At 30.6% G+C, this 16,810-nt stretch overlaps 4 protein-coding genes across 4 annotated transcripts; 3 read left to right on the top strand and 1 right to left on the bottom strand.

Moving 5' to 3' along the window:
- Window positions 1-2,827: 2,827 nt before the first annotated feature.
- Window positions 2,828-3,213, bottom strand: LOC17875529 (inhibitor of trypsin and hageman factor). Its single transcript, XM_006281355.2, has 2 exons — window positions 3,156-3,213; window positions 2,828-3,027 (listed from the first exon to the last, which is right to left on the bottom strand). Exons 1-2 carry the CDS (start codon window positions 3,172-3,174, stop codon window positions 2,828-2,830), a joined length of 219 nt encoding a protein of 72 aa, XP_006281417.1. The 5' UTR covers window positions 3,175-3,213.
- Window positions 3,214-5,732: 2,519 nt separating this feature from the next.
- Window positions 5,733-6,278, top strand: LOC17874995 (glu S.griseus protease inhibitor). Its single transcript, XM_006281343.2, has 2 exons — window positions 5,733-5,813; window positions 5,986-6,278. Exons 1-2 carry the CDS (start codon window positions 5,795-5,797, stop codon window positions 6,195-6,197), a joined length of 231 nt encoding a protein of 76 aa, XP_006281405.1. The 5' UTR covers window positions 5,733-5,794; the 3' UTR covers window positions 6,198-6,278.
- A 1,800-nt stretch (window positions 6,279-8,078) lies between these two features.
- LOC17876665 (proteinase inhibitor) lies at window positions 8,079-8,853 on the top strand. Its single transcript, XM_006281298.2, has 2 exons — window positions 8,079-8,159; window positions 8,496-8,853. The coding sequence occupies exons 1-2, from the start codon at window positions 8,135-8,137 to the stop codon at window positions 8,705-8,707; spliced, it is 237 nt and encodes a 78-aa protein (XP_006281360.2). The 5' UTR covers window positions 8,079-8,134; the 3' UTR covers window positions 8,708-8,853.
- A 2,215-nt stretch (window positions 8,854-11,068) lies between these two features.
- Window positions 11,069-14,017, top strand: LOC17877004 (ureidoglycolate hydrolase). The gene is made up of 12 exons (XM_006280336.2): window positions 11,069-11,317; window positions 11,448-11,533; window positions 11,616-11,690; window positions 11,807-11,935; window positions 12,023-12,109; window positions 12,194-12,402; window positions 12,493-12,595; window positions 12,672-12,763; window positions 12,842-12,904; window positions 13,065-13,305; window positions 13,581-13,621; window positions 13,711-14,017. The coding sequence occupies exons 1-12, from the start codon at window positions 11,108-11,110 to the stop codon at window positions 13,806-13,808; spliced, it is 1,434 nt and encodes a 477-aa protein (XP_006280398.1). The 5' UTR covers window positions 11,069-11,107; the 3' UTR covers window positions 13,809-14,017.
- Window positions 14,018-16,810: the final 2,793 nt, after the last annotated feature.

Here is a 16,810-nt window from a genome sequence, read left to right as displayed (position 1 = left end):
CACTAAAATAAATTTGAATTTATTTTAAATTTTATTCCTTAGTAGCCTTACATGCACCTTTTAGTTATAAATTTCACATATATTAATTGAAAACTTTAAATTATTCAGGAAATAATGAATACTTATATATATATATTATAAAACTTTAAAAGAAAAGGAGTGCTATTTTTTAATAATAAGTAATTAAATGTTTTCAAAATTAAATTGGATTAAAACCTTTAATACGAAGTTTGTGAATAAAAAAGATGCACAAATATTAATTTAATTTCTTTTGTTTACTTTAAAAATACGTTTTAAATATAAATGATTTTAGTTAAATAGTTTAGGAAATATTTAATTCACGTATAGGAATAGTAATGAAGACATAATATATTGAGATTTTTCACCTAATAAATTTCCTTAGATAAAAATTATAATATCTATAAAATCTTTTAGATATTTGAAAATTTAGATTAACGATCAAGATTTAATCTACAAATAAACGATTGCGATAAAATCTTAAATGCATATATATATACCATGTAATTTAGAGGAAAATTTTTTAAAAGGAATATTAACCATTTTATTTAACTTTTTTACATATATGATGATAAGAAATAGGACTAAATAACCTTCGAATGCATACCACGTTTTTTGGGTTTATTGGGGAGGATGTTGTTGATCTTCGTAATTTTCCCAAAGACCTCAAAATCTCAAGCTACTACATCAAAAAAGTAGATTACAATTAGTTGTTTTAAAAAAATTAAACACAAAAAGTAAAATATTATGAGTAAACATTGATTAAAAACGATATGAAAGCATGTGGTGTGAAAATTTGTATTAGTTCATGCTTTGTTTTGTGAGATATATATTTTGTCTCGCTTTTGAAATGAATGTAAACTAAGAAAACATGGAATGGTTTATATAGCCTGTAAAAATGGGGTAGTTAATATTTTAGAATATTTGGTTTGAGATTTAGTTTTGAAAAAAAATAACTTTATTCAATCTCAATTACTAAATTATCGTGATTTTATTGTTAAATATTAAATATTATATCCGAATATTCCATTTTTAAAAGACTTAGAATAACAAATCATGTTTATATTTAATAGGCGAATTTAATTACCATAAATTAGTAAATTGTTATAAATTAAGATATAATCCGTTGATTTTGCCTACCATAAATTAATGATTTTGATATAAACGATTTAGATTTAAATGATTAAGGAAATATATACATATTATGGATTTTAAATGATTAAGGAAATATATATTCAAAGAAAATCGAATAGGATAATGATTACTTAATAAATAATTCTTCAATTTTTAATATATAATGAAATGACAAAAGTTTATTTATAAAAATCTTACAAATAAAAAGTTATATTATCAAATGTATTTAAAAAATGTTAATATAGATTGATTTGGTTGGTCAAGTTAAAAATTAAAATAGTTTAAAAAGTCAACTACATTGAATATTCCATACTAAGAAAACATGGAATGGTTTCTATTAAAACAAATATTAAAATACTCAATGTTTAAAATTTCGATCAAGATCTTTATAAAATATTTGAAATTAAGAAAATCTTGCCAATTAAGCTAAATTTTAGGCATTGTATCTTACAAATAAAGTTAAATATCAAACGTAATAATTATCTTTCCTTTAATATTGAAAACCAATTTTTTTTTATCAACTGAAAAATGAACGATGGAGATTAAATCTCTAAACCCGATTAACATATCCGTTTAGTTAGTTAGATCCGCGTGTTAACCTAGTTAGAAATGATAATTATTTCATTTTGAAACTAGTGTAAATTCATTGTGTACTTCAGCTTTAATAGTATAGATGTGTAAGAATCAATGTGGAACTTAATATGTAACATAATATGTGTGAAATAAGATGTGTGCTTGATTGTGAATGCTTCTAATAAAAAAAACAAGGCATATTATATATGTTTTATGATAAGAAAAAATATATTAGTTCTATTTTCTATTTTATTTCATAATCAATTTAAATTACTCTTTTTTTTTTAACTCTTAGTCTTCATTGACCATTTATATATGGCTTTCATAGTTTCATTAATTGGGATAACTTAAATTAACCCATAAATTAAACAGACATGTTTATGTACATAAATGGATCAAAAGAGATCGAAAAGCAAATGGGCTAGTGGTTCCCACTTCTGTTACCTTCTCACAAGATCCGAGTTTGAATCGGTCCTTCTCAAAAAGAAATTTATAATTTGTATTGATGTCAAAAAAAAAGGATCAAAGGAGATCGTGAACTAAATTTACTTAAATTAAATATTAATAAGTAGATAACTAAAGTAAATAATATAACAATAGTCGCAATTCATAAATGATATCTTTTCGTGGCATAAAAAATTAAGGTTAGCACATCACACACATATTAACATTTTCAAAAATCTAAATATGTATCTCTTCAATATACCCTAAACCAAATCATGATTGGAAAAACGGAAAAAGTATTAATAAAAAATTTATTAGTAACATGTTTTAAAATTTAACTTGTTCTTAGTCATTCACAACGATCTTTTGCCATGTCTTTTTTGGTGTGTTTGAAACCAATTACTGAAAAACCAATCATATATAATTAATAATATATTACCTCGTTACCCAAAAATAAAAGTTTCACAATCTTAAGTTTTATTTACTAGAGATCATAACAGTCTCTTTATTAGTATTACATTGTGTCATACAAACAAACAAACGATAATTTTTTAGTAGTAATATTATATATTGGAGTACATGCATGTACATGTACGCACGTATTATAAGTAACATATACATTTTCTTGATATTACGTGTTACGGTGTTAGTAATAGAATCAACCGATGGTGGGAACTTGAACAACGACTCCGAGGTCGTTGACCCAAACATAAACACGAGAGCATATGAAGATCTCAGGAACAGCTGTTCCATCCAAAATGATGACTGCTCCCATTTTGGGATTCTCTCTTTCGATCACTTCTTTTGCATATTCTCCTCTCGTTCCAATCAGCTCTGGCCACGAGCTTTTACCTGGATCTGTTTGTTAATATATACACACTTATGTCACTTGGCCATATCAAGATTAAGGAACCTAATCTAATAAGTTTAAGAGCTAGTGATATAACGAGTATATATATATGCTTACTAATAAAATGTATAAATACCTTCGCAGATACTTGTCATCTTTTCTTGGGTAAATGTATTGATCTCTAGTTGTAGAGACTTGTGTGTGGTTTTAGTTTTGGGAATATTGTTTGTTATGCCACTTTCATAACTCAAAATTATGTTTCTGCCACTTTGACCAAAACCTCCTCAAAAATGCCAGTTTGTCCATTTGTGTCACTGACACAAATGACGAAATTGCCCTCACATAAAAAAAAATGATGGACTAGATCTGATGGACTAGATCTGTTCCACCATAACTGGTTCGAATCTAGTCTACCAAAATTAGTTGACCGAATCTTGTCCATCTATAGACAACTTTATTATCTATTGTGTAAATCTAACTAAATCATGGATAAAATCTTCCATACACGCATCACTTATTTCATCGTCTGGTGAATCATTTGTGGTTTCAAAAGATTTGCATGATGGACAAAATTAATTAATCAAAATTGAAATGTTTGGTCCATCAAAAATGGTCTGTCAGATCTGGTCCACCGATTCTGGTCCATCGGATTTTGTCCATCAGAGATGCAACATATAATTCCGCCGATCGGAACCGATCGACTTCTTTACCGGAATAGGCGCGGATGGAAAAAATCTCTGATCCAATATTTCTTAAAATTGTGAAGAATTTTATTTGTTGTTAGATAAATAAAGAGAAAATGAGAGAAGAAGAGAGAGAGATGAGAAAAGGACAAAAATGTCTTTTTAACTATGTCTTGTGGCATATGGGAGAAGGCTGAAGAAAAAGTGGCATTCCATACAATATTTGTTACTGTTCATGGCATACAATATAATTTTCTCTTTAGTTTTTGTATTGTGTTCTTCTATTAATACCAAACATAGTATTTATAGAGTACATCGATTGTTCAATATTGACTTCGTGAATGATTTGAATCGTAATATAAAAATTTCATCTATAAGATGTTAGCCTTGTACGAGTGTATGAAGAGGGGACTTAATAGATTTTCTCTGTTGCCTGTAAGGCTTCCGTTTGGAAAGCAGGGTCACTTCTACTTCTTCATCGTAATTGTGTTCAATTTCCTTTATTTGGTTCAATGGTTGTATTTAAATGGTTTTATCACTTTATGTATCATGTATCATGTCACATTTGTTATGATATAATATATTTGATTTGCTGTTAAAAAAAAAAAGTAAAAATATATAAGTTTCTAATTGTAAATAATGATTGTACTAGTTTTATAGTTATGTTTTAAAAATGTACTATTTCTCTAGCTCACCCTGAATATTATGCTTCTTCGTCGCCCTATTAGAACGAGCAAACACAAACACAATGGGATATGGCAAACATGGAATTATCTTTATGGGGATTGAGGAACCAGCACGATGCATCAGCATCAACATCAACTACATATATACTCTTACTTTGATTTAGATTCAACAAACTTGAATTCTTCAGCTGGAATCAATGGCTATAGAGACTTTAGGCCATCGAACGAACACTTAGTCACGTTGGGTTTGGGTTTAATAAGTAGTGACATTGCTTTATATATAATTACTATATAAAAATGGAAAAAAATAATACTATATTTCTGTAAAGAGTTTTTGTCCTCTACATTTCAAATGAATCTTTTTCTCTATAGTTTTTTTCTTTTTTTTAATTACTTCATAATAATAACAATTTTAAGTTAATTGATCATCAAATGAAGTTTCAGAGCCGGCTTATCTTTACTTGGAGTATTGTAGTGCTGAATGCAAATATAATGCCAATGCGGTTGTTTCTGATAGAACTATGGCAAATAAAGACAGCTTGAACTATTCAATTGTGTTGTTTTCTTTTCCACACAAAAGATTCAATGAAAAGAAAATATATACATAAAATTTAAATATATATATGCGAGCATACACTTACTTATTAGATGAAAAGACTTTGGTTCCAAAGGGTTGTGTGCATGATATATAGGATAATAGTTAAAGATTCATCTCAAAATTTTACCATTTCATGTTAGATTCATGAAACATAGAAACTGATTTTTAGAAAAAAAATTTATTCGTTTAAAATGAGACGTCAAACAAATTATAAAAGAGTAATACATTATTCATTTCATTTATTCAACTAAAATTTGCCACATTTTTATTTATTATATATCAACCATTTGCACCTTTTACTATTCAGAACATAGTTCGATTCGTGGTCACACGATGTATATAAAAATACAACTATAAGATATTATATGATGAAGAAAACTCCTAAATATTGATATTATCTTTATATATATAAAGAAATAGCTAACAATTTCAAAAGTATACGCTTTTGACTCGTGAGAACCTACGGTCCACGTTATACGTACCGTATTGAAATCACCACAACTTGCTCAATACCTTTGTGTATGTGTCACATATCTTATCTATATCTAATACCGTAGGTGAAATTCTTGACAATATATAAATTAGAAATTATGAAAACAATATTACGTACGTTGGGTCAAAAACGTACAAATCTCTCTTTATTTCTCAATATTTTAAATGATGTATACATATCCTAAAGAAAATGAATAGCCACCACAAAGTTCTCTATAAATAGCCATTTGGTTCTTTTACAATCTTCATAAAATCATAACCTCATCAATCCCAAAGAAGAACGAGAGAATCAAAACGATAAAAAAGAGAAGAGAAAATGTCGGACGTGTGCCCAGGTATTATATAGATACATATACACCATCTTTTAGCTTGTGCAATATTAGAAAGTACTAAAGATTTATTTTTATAAACAATTACTAATTCATCAAGTATATGCATGCATGCATGGTATAGTATCGTACGTATACGTAGATATATATGAAATGTGACCAATGTGTATATGTATAGATACTGCAGGTGAAGGGATGAAGAGCTCATGGCCTGAACTAGTGGGGAGAAGAGGAGATGAAGCAAAAGAGATCATCGATAGAGAGAACACTAAAGTGACGGCTAAGATCATTTCTGAAAATGCAATTGTCTTGGCTGTTATCGTTTGCGATAGGGTTTATGTTCGTGTCAATGACTATGGCATTGTCACACAAACCCCTTCCGTTGGTTAATCTAATTATATATGAAGAATCAATGTGGAACTTAATATGTAACATAATATGTGTGAAATAAAATGTGTGCTTGATTGTGAATGTTGGAATAAAGAAACAAGGCATATATAATATGCCTTGATTTGTATCATTGTATGTTTCATTGTTTATGATAAGAAAATAGTTCTATTATCTATTTTACTTGATAATCAATTTAATTTACAATCTCTTGTTATATTTGGCTTTCAAAATCTCTTTAATTGGGATACAGTAGACTAACCTCTAAATTAAACAAAAATGTTAACTAAAGTAAAAGGATCAAAGGAGATTGTAAACTAAATTTATTGAAAATTAAATATTTACAAGTAGGTAACTAAAAATATATATATAATTATACACATATATAACTAAATATATATAATTAAAAAATAAGTCATATATAATTAGTTATATCATTACACACATATATAATAAATAAAAATCCGGTAACCTAATATTGGTTATGTTTAATTGAGAGATAAAAATTTCATTATTATTATTAAATTGGGTCATACAAACAAACAAACGATGATTTATAGTAGTAATAATATATAGGAATAATTGGAGTTTTAGTACATTTTGATAAAGTAATTAGCAAAATAGTACAAAAGTATATTGGAGTACACACGTGTTACACATACATATACGTATAAGACAACAATGATTATTTTAAAAATTTTAAATTGAAATTTGCTTAGAGACAACAATTATTTTTTAACAAATTTTAGATTAATATTTGCTTAAGAGACCATGAATAACGATCATATAACATTTTCTTGATATGTGGTATCGCCCGTACGTACGTGTTAGTAATAGAATCAACCGATGGTGGGAACTAGAACAACGACTCCGTAGTCATTGACCCAAACATAAACACGAGAGCAAATAAAGATCTCACGAACAGCTGTTCCTTCCAAAATGATGACTGCTCTCATTTTGGGATTCTCTCTTTCGATCACTTCTTTTGCATATTCTCCTCTCGTTCCCATCAGCTCTGGCCACGAGCTTTTACCTGGATCTGTTTGTTAATATATACACACTTATGTCACTTGGCCATATCAAGATTAAGGAACCTAATCTAATAAGTTTAAGAGCTAGTGATATAACGAGTATATACTTACTAATAATGTATAAATACCTTCGCAGATACTTGTCATCTTTTCTTGGGTAAATGTATTGATCTCTAGTTGTAGAGACTTTGTGTGTGGTTTTAGTTTCTGTATTGTGTTCTTCTCTTAATACCAAACATATGGTATTTATAGAGTACATCGATTGTTCAATATTGACTTCTCGAGTGATTTGAATCGTAATATAAAAATTTTAAAGCCACCCGAATATAGTAATAATATAAACGTTAGGATCTGATAGAGATATATCATATCGTCTTCAAATCATCAGAGCCAACTCATCTTCACTTGGAGTAATATTTAATGTGTGAATGTATCGTATAGAGCTATGACCAATAAAGTCAACTTAAAATATTCAAATACGGCCACAAATTTTCAGAAATATACGCTTTGGATTTAAGAGAGCCTACTACGGTTTACATACCGTAATCAAAACACTCACGACTTGCTCGATTAAACTATGTATTAGTAACATGTTTGTTCATACATATCCTTATCTATCTCTTACGTGTAACTAAAAAGTAGGTGAAACTATTTATAACAATATTGACAATACATGTCAAATATATATAATTGACAGTTTTGAAAAACAAAACGACGTTGGGTCAAAAGCGTACGAATCCATCTATCTTTCTCAATTGATGTATGTACATACATATCCTAAAGTAAAGTGAATAGCCACCACAAAGTTCTCTATAAATAGCCATTTTGGTTTCTTTTACAATCTTCACAACACATAACCTCGATCCCAAAGAAGTAAGAGAGAATCAAAACAGTAAAAAGAGAAGAGAAATGTCTCGATCGGGTGTATGCCAAGGTATTACATATAAGACATATACATCATCTCTTAGCAAGTGCAAGATAGAGTCTTCTTTTATTTTGAATATGTATTAATATTTTGTAATTTCTATATTTTCCGTACAAAAATTATTAACACACCAAATATGTGCGTTTATTATAAAAGTTTCACATATTCACACATCTTTGAGACGATTTTGATATGTATATATATAGACATAGAGTGCATGCATGCATGATAGTTGTATATAGTAAATAATCAATCATAAATCGAACATAGAATATATCATAGTTTAATTTAGTAGTAATAAATGTATATGTAACGTGAGTATGTGACCAATGTGTATATGTATAGATACTGCTGGTGAAGGGATGAAGAGTTCATGGCCTGAACTGGTAGGGAGAAGAGGAGATGAAGCAAAAGAGATCATCGATAGAGAGAACACAAAAGTGACGGCTCGGATCATTTCTGAAAAGGCAGTGGTTTTGACTGTTGTGGTTTGTGATAGGGTTTATGTTCGTGTTAATGACCACGGCATTGTTACACGAACCCCTTCCGTTGGTTAAGTGTTGTTATATATATACGTGTGTGAAGCAATATTTATGGATCTTGATGTTTAACGTATGTGTGTAATAAGATATGCTTGACTGTGAATGTTGTAATAAGGAACAATTTGTATGTTTATACGATAATAAGTTTTACTAGATTTTAATTCGCGGTTTATTATGAGGCAATTTTTTTTTATTATGCTGGAATTTGTTTAAATTTATTAAGATTGCATATATAATATCAAACTTAACTAAATTAGTTTGTATTAAAATTTGATTTGACATGTCTTATACCGGTGTTGTTAAAAAGTAGTATAATAAAGTTTTACCTCTTTTGAAGTATAAAATTAATGATATTTTGGTTGATAAAACTAGAGTGTGGTTGCTTGTTTTTGTTTTTGTTAATAACTAGAGAGTGATTCCAAAGATTTATAAAACTAGTTTTTGTTTTTGATAAAACTAGAGTGATTCCAATGATATTTTTGTTTTCACCTTGTTTTTGTTTTTGGTTGATAAAACTAGAGAGTGATTCCAAAGATTTTCTAGGCCCAAAGACTAATCTCCTGTAGCCAGAGAAAACCATGTTAAATCTCGAAACCCGTGGCCAATGCTACTCGGACCCCAGGTGGTGGGGGACTTGCTTGTTTCTAGTTGTAGATTTTTTTGTTTTGTTGGATATAATCGTGTAGAAGTAAAAAATATGATTTGTCATGTTAATTGTTATTGAAATAGATGTACCAGATAGTGCATTGATACTGAGAAAGATACGGAAAAAGAAGCAACCTATTCTTGTGCTTCATGTTCAACGAGTTAGATGCGTTTAACCCGCGAGACCAATTAGCGTTTGCGTTTGTTAGAGATCACATAAACCCTAAGGTGAAAATGAACATGTTTAAGGTGGAAGTGTTTGAGCAAGTAGTTGTTGAGTACAGACACAATCTCAAGAAGATTGAGACATCTACGTACGAGGAACAAAAACAAGAATCATTGAGGAACATACAGAAGAGAAGATAATAGTTATCAAGATAAGATAGTTTCTACCAAGGGTTTTGATTTTAGATTGATGATCTTCTCAAGATAGTTTCTATCAGATCGATGAAGGTTGGTGTTAGTTTTTTTTTTTTTTTTTTTAATTTTTGAATTCTTACTTCATAGGTGTTATCCTCTGATTTGGAATCTAGGGTTTTAATTTGGGTTTTTTTATTCCGTTAATTTTATTTGATCGGTTTATATACTATAGCGCTTTTGGTTCCGACATAGTCCAATTAGGTTATTGTGTACTTGTTTATTGGATTTTAATTTTGGCGAGAAATCATGATTTTGCGATTTTGACGGGAAAAATAGATTTTAAGATTTTGGCGGGAAAATAAGATTTTACGGTTTTGGCGGGAAATCGAGACTTTACGGTTTTGGGCCTTTTGGCGATAAACCATGATTTTGCGGTTTTGACGAAACATCAAGATTTTAAGGTTTTGGTGGGAAATTGAGATTTTACAGTTTTAGTAAGAAACCATAATTTTGCGGTTTTGACGAGATTTTTTTTTAATGATTTTAGCAAGAAATTGTTATTTTTGCGATTTTGGTGAGAAAACAAGATATTGTAGGTTTGGCGGGAAATTAAGATTTTGCAGGTTTTTGTTATTTTTATTAGAAACCATTATTTTAAGAATTTTACAAAAAAATAGTAAATAAAAAATAATTAAAGTTATAGTTAAATGAAAGTATTTTAGATTTTGGTAATTTGAAACTCATCTTTCAAACTCATCCAAAATATATAGTTTTTTTGGATAAGTTTTATTTGCATCCAGATATCGTATCTGGACGCGTAACGCGTTTCTTAATTTGAGGAAAACGAACAAAAACTGATAACCGCATCTGTCAACTACGTCTAGTCAACTTTTGGTATATGGTTTCCTGCTTCAAACTAATTGACTGATAATAATATTGGTATATGTATACCATATTCGGATTTAATACTCATATTGGGCCTTTGATGAAACGAATACTCATATTGGGCCTTTGATGAAACGGGCCAGCTATGTAATAAAATACCTCCAGGCCTATCATTTGCACTAATAACAGTTATTAATGAAGTTGATAAATCTAGAATTGAATGATACTAAAAAACAAATATCCCTAAACATATCAACTCAATTTTAGTTTTAATCTAAAATCTTAATCTTAATATAAAAAAGTATTTTACATGAGATGAGATCAGAATCAGTAGAGTCCAACAAAACACTCTGTCAGATTCCCACTGAGTTTTGAGGATTCCCCAAAAACAACAATTTGGATATTCATAACTCATAAATTCATAATATTATTAATTAAATTAATTTTTCCAAAGTATATACCAAATTATGAACATTATTTCTGTTCTCTCTCTCAGAATCAAAAACACTCAGAGAACAGAAAAAAATGGAAACTTTGGAACGCTTCTGCTCTGTTGCTCTTGTTGTCGTTATCTGCCTTCTTCTTCTACCTTCGAGCTCAGCTCAACAACAACAACATGAATCAATTAGAACAATGGAGGATTTTTCCGGATACCCAATTCACGAACCGGGTCAATTCGGTTCCATCAATCTCGCTTCTTCACTCTCCGTTGATGCTCAAGGACTACAAAAACAGGTTCAAAGTAGTGATCATTTGTATCTTAATCGATGATTTGAAAACTGGGTTCGTGTTAGTGGAACAGTAGATTTCTAAAGTTTTGAGCTTTTTGAGTTTTAATGGCTGATCTTTTGTGTTTTGGTTTTAGATAGATGAGCTTTCTAATTTTTCTGATGCTCCTTCTCCATCAGTCACTAGAGTTCTTTATACTGATAAAGATGTCTTGGCTCGACGGTAATTTGAATCAGTTCTTTACTTGATTGAGTAATTTGTAAAGTTTAGATTTTTGTTACTCTGAATTGGTTGATTTGGTTAGGTATGTGAAGAACTTGATGGCACTTGCTGGTCTTACTGTTAGAGAAGATGCAGTTGGCAACATATTTGGCAGATGGTTTGGCTCTCTCTCTCTTTTTGTGTTGCATTCATTGTTTTGTTAAGAAGATAAGTTTTTTGTTGTTTTGTATGTTTGATTGTCTGATTCATCTGATGTGTTGGTTTGATTCTTAGGGATGGTTCAGAATCAAGTCTTCCTGCTGTAGCGACTGGTTCTCATATAGATGCTATTCCATATTCTGGCAAGTATGATGGTGTTGTTGGTGTTTTAGGTGCAATTGAAGCTATCAATGTTTTGAAAAGGTATGAAGAAGCTTTGGATTGTAGAAAGTGAAGTCCCAGATAGTGTCTTCTGATTATCTTTGTTGGTTTTTGTATTGTTTTTGTAAGGTCGGCGTTTAAGCCGAAGAGATCGTTGGAGATAATTTTGTTCACATCTGAAGAACCAACCCGATTTGGGATCAGTTGTTTAGGAAGGTACTCTTATTTTGATCTGTGTGAACAAATGACAGATCCATGTTTTGTTTCTTTTTTTCTTACATGTAAACGTTCTTGATGCAGTCGCTTACTTGCTGGAAGCAAAGAACTAGCAGAGGCATTAAAGACTACAGTTGTTGATGGCCAAAATGTTTCCTTTATAGAAGCAGCTAGATCAGCTGGATACGCAGAAGACAAAGATGATGACTTGTCTAGTGTGTTCTTGAAGAAAGGAAGTTACTTTGCCTTTATAGAGTTGCATATCGAACAAGGACCTATACTTGAAGAGGAAGGTCTGGTTAATTTCCCTTTTCTACATCTAATAGTTTCTTCCTTTTTCTCTCTTTCATTTTAATCTGATATCAGATAATATTTTACCACAGGTTTGGATATCGGTGTAGTAACCGCAATTGCCGCCCCAGCAAGTTTGAAAGTCGAATTTGAAGGCAATGGAGGTCATGCTGGTGCTGTGCTTATGCCATATAGGTGAGCTATATTATATGAATTAACTGTCTACTTAATCACTAATACACTGATCCATGTATAATGGCGGTTTTCTTAGAAATGATGCTGGGCTTGCGGCTGCAGAGTTGGCTCTAGCCGTGGAGAAACATGTATTAGACTCAGATTCAATAGATACTGTAGGAACTGTTGGTAAGTTTTGGCTCACTAATTTCTAAAGAACGTACTCTCAATGGAACTTATTCACAAGATGAATTATTGCGTCTTAAGGTATTCTGGAGCTACATCCTGGGGCTATCAACAGCATTCCAAGCAAATCTCATCTTGAAATCGGTAATTCCTTATGTTCCATCAGACATTAATAATAGAGAAAGCCTGGTAAATATATAATGCTTTAAGTGAGCCCTTGAAGAATTTGAAAGTAGTCCTTAAGTGTTTTGGTTTTGATCGTTGAGACTAAGTGCCTGACTTTCTATCTTGTGAATTTTAAAAGATACAAGGGATATTGATGAAGCTAGAAGAAACACTGTGATCAAGAAAATTCAGGAATCTGCTAACACAATAGCTACAAAACGAAAAGTGAAGCTATCAGAATTCAAGATTGTAAATCAAGATCCACCAGCTCTCTCAGACAAACTAGTAATAAAAAAAATGGCAGAGTCAGCCACAGAGCTTAACTTATCGCACAAGAAGATGATAAGCCGAGCTTATCATGATTCTCTCTTCATGGCCAGGTACTACATAAATCACAAGTTTCATGTGTAGAATACAACCCTAAAAGTTCAAATGGAGCATCATCAACCCTGTTACTTTTGCAAGTTTGTGACATTACTCCCCTGGAGAGTCCTAACTCATAACATTAGAACAATTCAAAAACACTTCCAGTTCCTTGTCCATTTTTCTAGTCGCTAGTTCGTAGTCGGTTGGATTCATGAGTCTACGTTCTACTTTCTAGTGTCAATGTTATTGCTTAGAGTGATGCTGAACTTTGTTGTATTGCTGTTTCCAGGATATCGCCAATGGGTATGATATTCATCCCGTGCTACAAAGGTACATATGCGAATCAATAAGACTGTGATCTTGATCGGATCAGCATCCCCCATTAAGACCTTTTTTCCTTTGTGTGTGATTTTTTGCAGGATACAGCCATAAACCTGAAGAATACTCATCTCCTGAAGACATGGCTAATGGAGTAAAGGTACTCTCCCTCACATTGGCTAAGCTCTCTACAGACTGATGCAAAACCCTCTTTCTCATCCAGAAGCTTTGCACATTCTCCACCTCTTTTTCTCTCTTTATGCTCAAATATGCATCTTTGACAATGTAAAGAAAATTTAATAAATGCTGTGGCCATCATCACTTATCAAGTTATCAGTCACACAGTTCTAAAACAATGTTAATGTAATTATCAGCGTTTGAATGAAGATGACACAAAGTTGTTAGTTAGCTCTTAGATTGTGACAGGGAACTAAATTTTTCTGCAGCTAATAGTATTATGGATGGTTGTCAAAGACACTTTTTTCTTTCTTTTTGACTTGGGAATAGAACAAATCCTTAAAGTGGAATGTGATTGTTGAAATGGGAATACTTCTTTGTTTGGCATACCAAACTAATGAATTGTATAGTTTCAGTTCATACATATATCTTGAAACTTAGGTGTCTCTAGGCCCTTGTGGTAATAAAAGGGCCCATATCTCTAATAAACTATATACATGCATGGCCGTATAGACTTCTCCTCAAACAATCCTGTCTCTCATCTCTTGTCCTTTCTCTTCTCTGTCGTCTGAGCCAAAAAGTTCAGGTGGATGATGCTTGGCTCGAGACCATTCCATCTCAGGATCATGATGATGATGATGTCGGACCAGGCTTCATTCCCCTCAACTTACTCGTTTTGCTTTGTCAATCTTGAAGATCAATTACCTAAGTCTCCGGTAAGCCAAGAAAGAACATAACACTCTCATCTCATGTGTGTGTGTGTTTTGTCTTCATCATCATCCGTTCCACAAGTTACATAATAGGTTCTTCTCGAGTATATCAAATCTTTTTGGCATATCTAGTTTTCATAATTTATCTGTTAAATCTTGATTAGTATACACATTTGTTTCTCCAACCTAACAATATATACAATTTGTTTTACTTTTGACAAATATATGGTAACTATTGGCGATTTCACATATATAAGAATACTTTGGTGATGTGAATATATTGGTTTATAGTGTTATCAAATGGTTTAACAAGAATTGAAGATCAAAATGATATGAACTGATTGTTAACATTACATTGACCAACTCGTATCATTTCGATCTTCAATTCAACTCATGTTAATCAAAACTATAGTATTGTATTAACGTTACAACTTTATACTAATATGAACTGATTTTTAGTAGCTGGTTAATTTTGTAGGAAGAAAAGAGTAAGGTATCGAAATTTAATGGCAGCTTTAATTGATGAGGGACATCTCTTTTTTGCACTTTTCCTCTGTCTCTCTTTACCAATTTCGTTGAATCTTCTTGTTGTAATCAGTGTGGAAATTGGATCAAGTCTAACTGTTTTCTTGCTTTTGACTATATATTTTTTAATATTATTTATACATTTTCAATTGTTTTTATTTCGTTAATTCTGATATCCTCCATCTGTTTCGTTTTATTTGTCGTTTCAGAGTTAAAATTCATATATATATATATATATGTATATATCTTGTAGTGAACATCTATGTAGTTAACCCTAGAGAGTTACCACTTGGTGTGATAATCTTCTTTCTTAGTTTTATAATATTAATGAAAACAGATTTTGAATTTTTTTTTGAAGAAAACATTGAATTTGAAGTTCCTACATTTAAATTTTCTTAATTTACTTGCGTGCATATAAATTAAACCTCTAGTAATTTTTTTTTTATCAATAAAAACTGTAAGATTAGCTCAAATAAGCCAATTAAGAGGGAAACGTTACATAAGTTATCATCTATATTATATATTCTATAATCTATCTTCTCTTGTGACTATGTCTCGGGAATTTGGGCTTCTCTCGCTAAGGATATTTTCAAATCTAGTTACACATCATATTGGTCTTTTCTGCTAGACTTCATTTTGAAGCATCAACATGATCGAGTAAACACTTTTCTACTTTGGTATGTTTTCCAAACAGTCATCTGCGTGGTATGGAGAGAGCGTAATGGACGACGGCATGCGGAAGCTCCAAATCCAGCAGTTTGGCTCACGGAGTGGCTTTATAAACAAGTGAAGGATCAGCTTTCCACAATTCAAGAAGCAAGCGATCGACGTTATGAGGAAGACTTTCAACGTTAGATTCACTTTCGCATTTAATCAAGTTATTAAGCTCTAAAGTATATTTCAATTTTATTTTAAACAAGAATTGCATTAGTTGTAAAAACGATATTTTTTAAAATATAATTTAACATTAAATTAAAAAAAAAAAAATTAATATTAAATTCAAAAAAATAAAGCTCTCATAAAAGTCTAACCTTTCTTGCTTTAGAAATGCTTTCATATTGATTTTTTCAATAGTCTATCTTTACGAAGATATTAAAGTTTGATTTGATATGTACTTATATATAAAGTATATAGTGCTAACAAATTATATATAAAAATGGTCGATCAAACTTATAATTAATTATTCGATGAAAAAATAATTACGCAAATGTTGAATTTTTAGAGGGACTGTGAAAAGTTATAAAATTGAAAGTGACGAAGACTAGACTAACATGTGAATGCATCGCAGTGGTACTGATAAATACTACAATTAGGTGGATTTATAATTTAATCATGTAGACAAACAAAAAATTAGGTCTTAACTCGTGATTTACATTTCTATTTACATCACTTTCACTTTCCTTTTTATAACTTGACCACTTAATTATTCTATTTTCTTTTTGGTATCTTTATGTAGACCAAAAAATATGCAATTGTGTTCATACTTCACACTTTGGAAGAGATCTCTTTGTGTACAATTTTTCTTCATTTTTTATAAACAATTACCAAACGATAATCAGTAATTAAATATGCATATTGTTTTAGGAGTCCAAGCTTTATTTATTTATTTATTTCTATATCTTTGTTGAACTAAAGGAAGGTTAGTTAACTACTATCATTGAGTTTAGTATATAGTAAAAGTTCTTTGGCATCTCCAACATTGTTACTTCTATATAAACAATGAAATAAACTCAGTAGACATGCGCTTATCGTAATTTTGATGATCAGTTGCTACTTGTAAATTTTTGTA

Source organism: Capsella rubella, unplaced genomic scaffold (genome assembly GCF_000375325.1).
Source record: "Capsella rubella cultivar Monte Gargano unplaced genomic scaffold, Caprub1_0 scaffold_8, whole genome shotgun sequence".
In the NCBI taxonomy this organism is placed as follows: Eukaryota; Viridiplantae; Streptophyta; class Magnoliopsida; order Brassicales; family Brassicaceae; genus Capsella; species Capsella rubella.
This window is presented reverse-complemented; position numbering and strand designations above follow the sequence as displayed.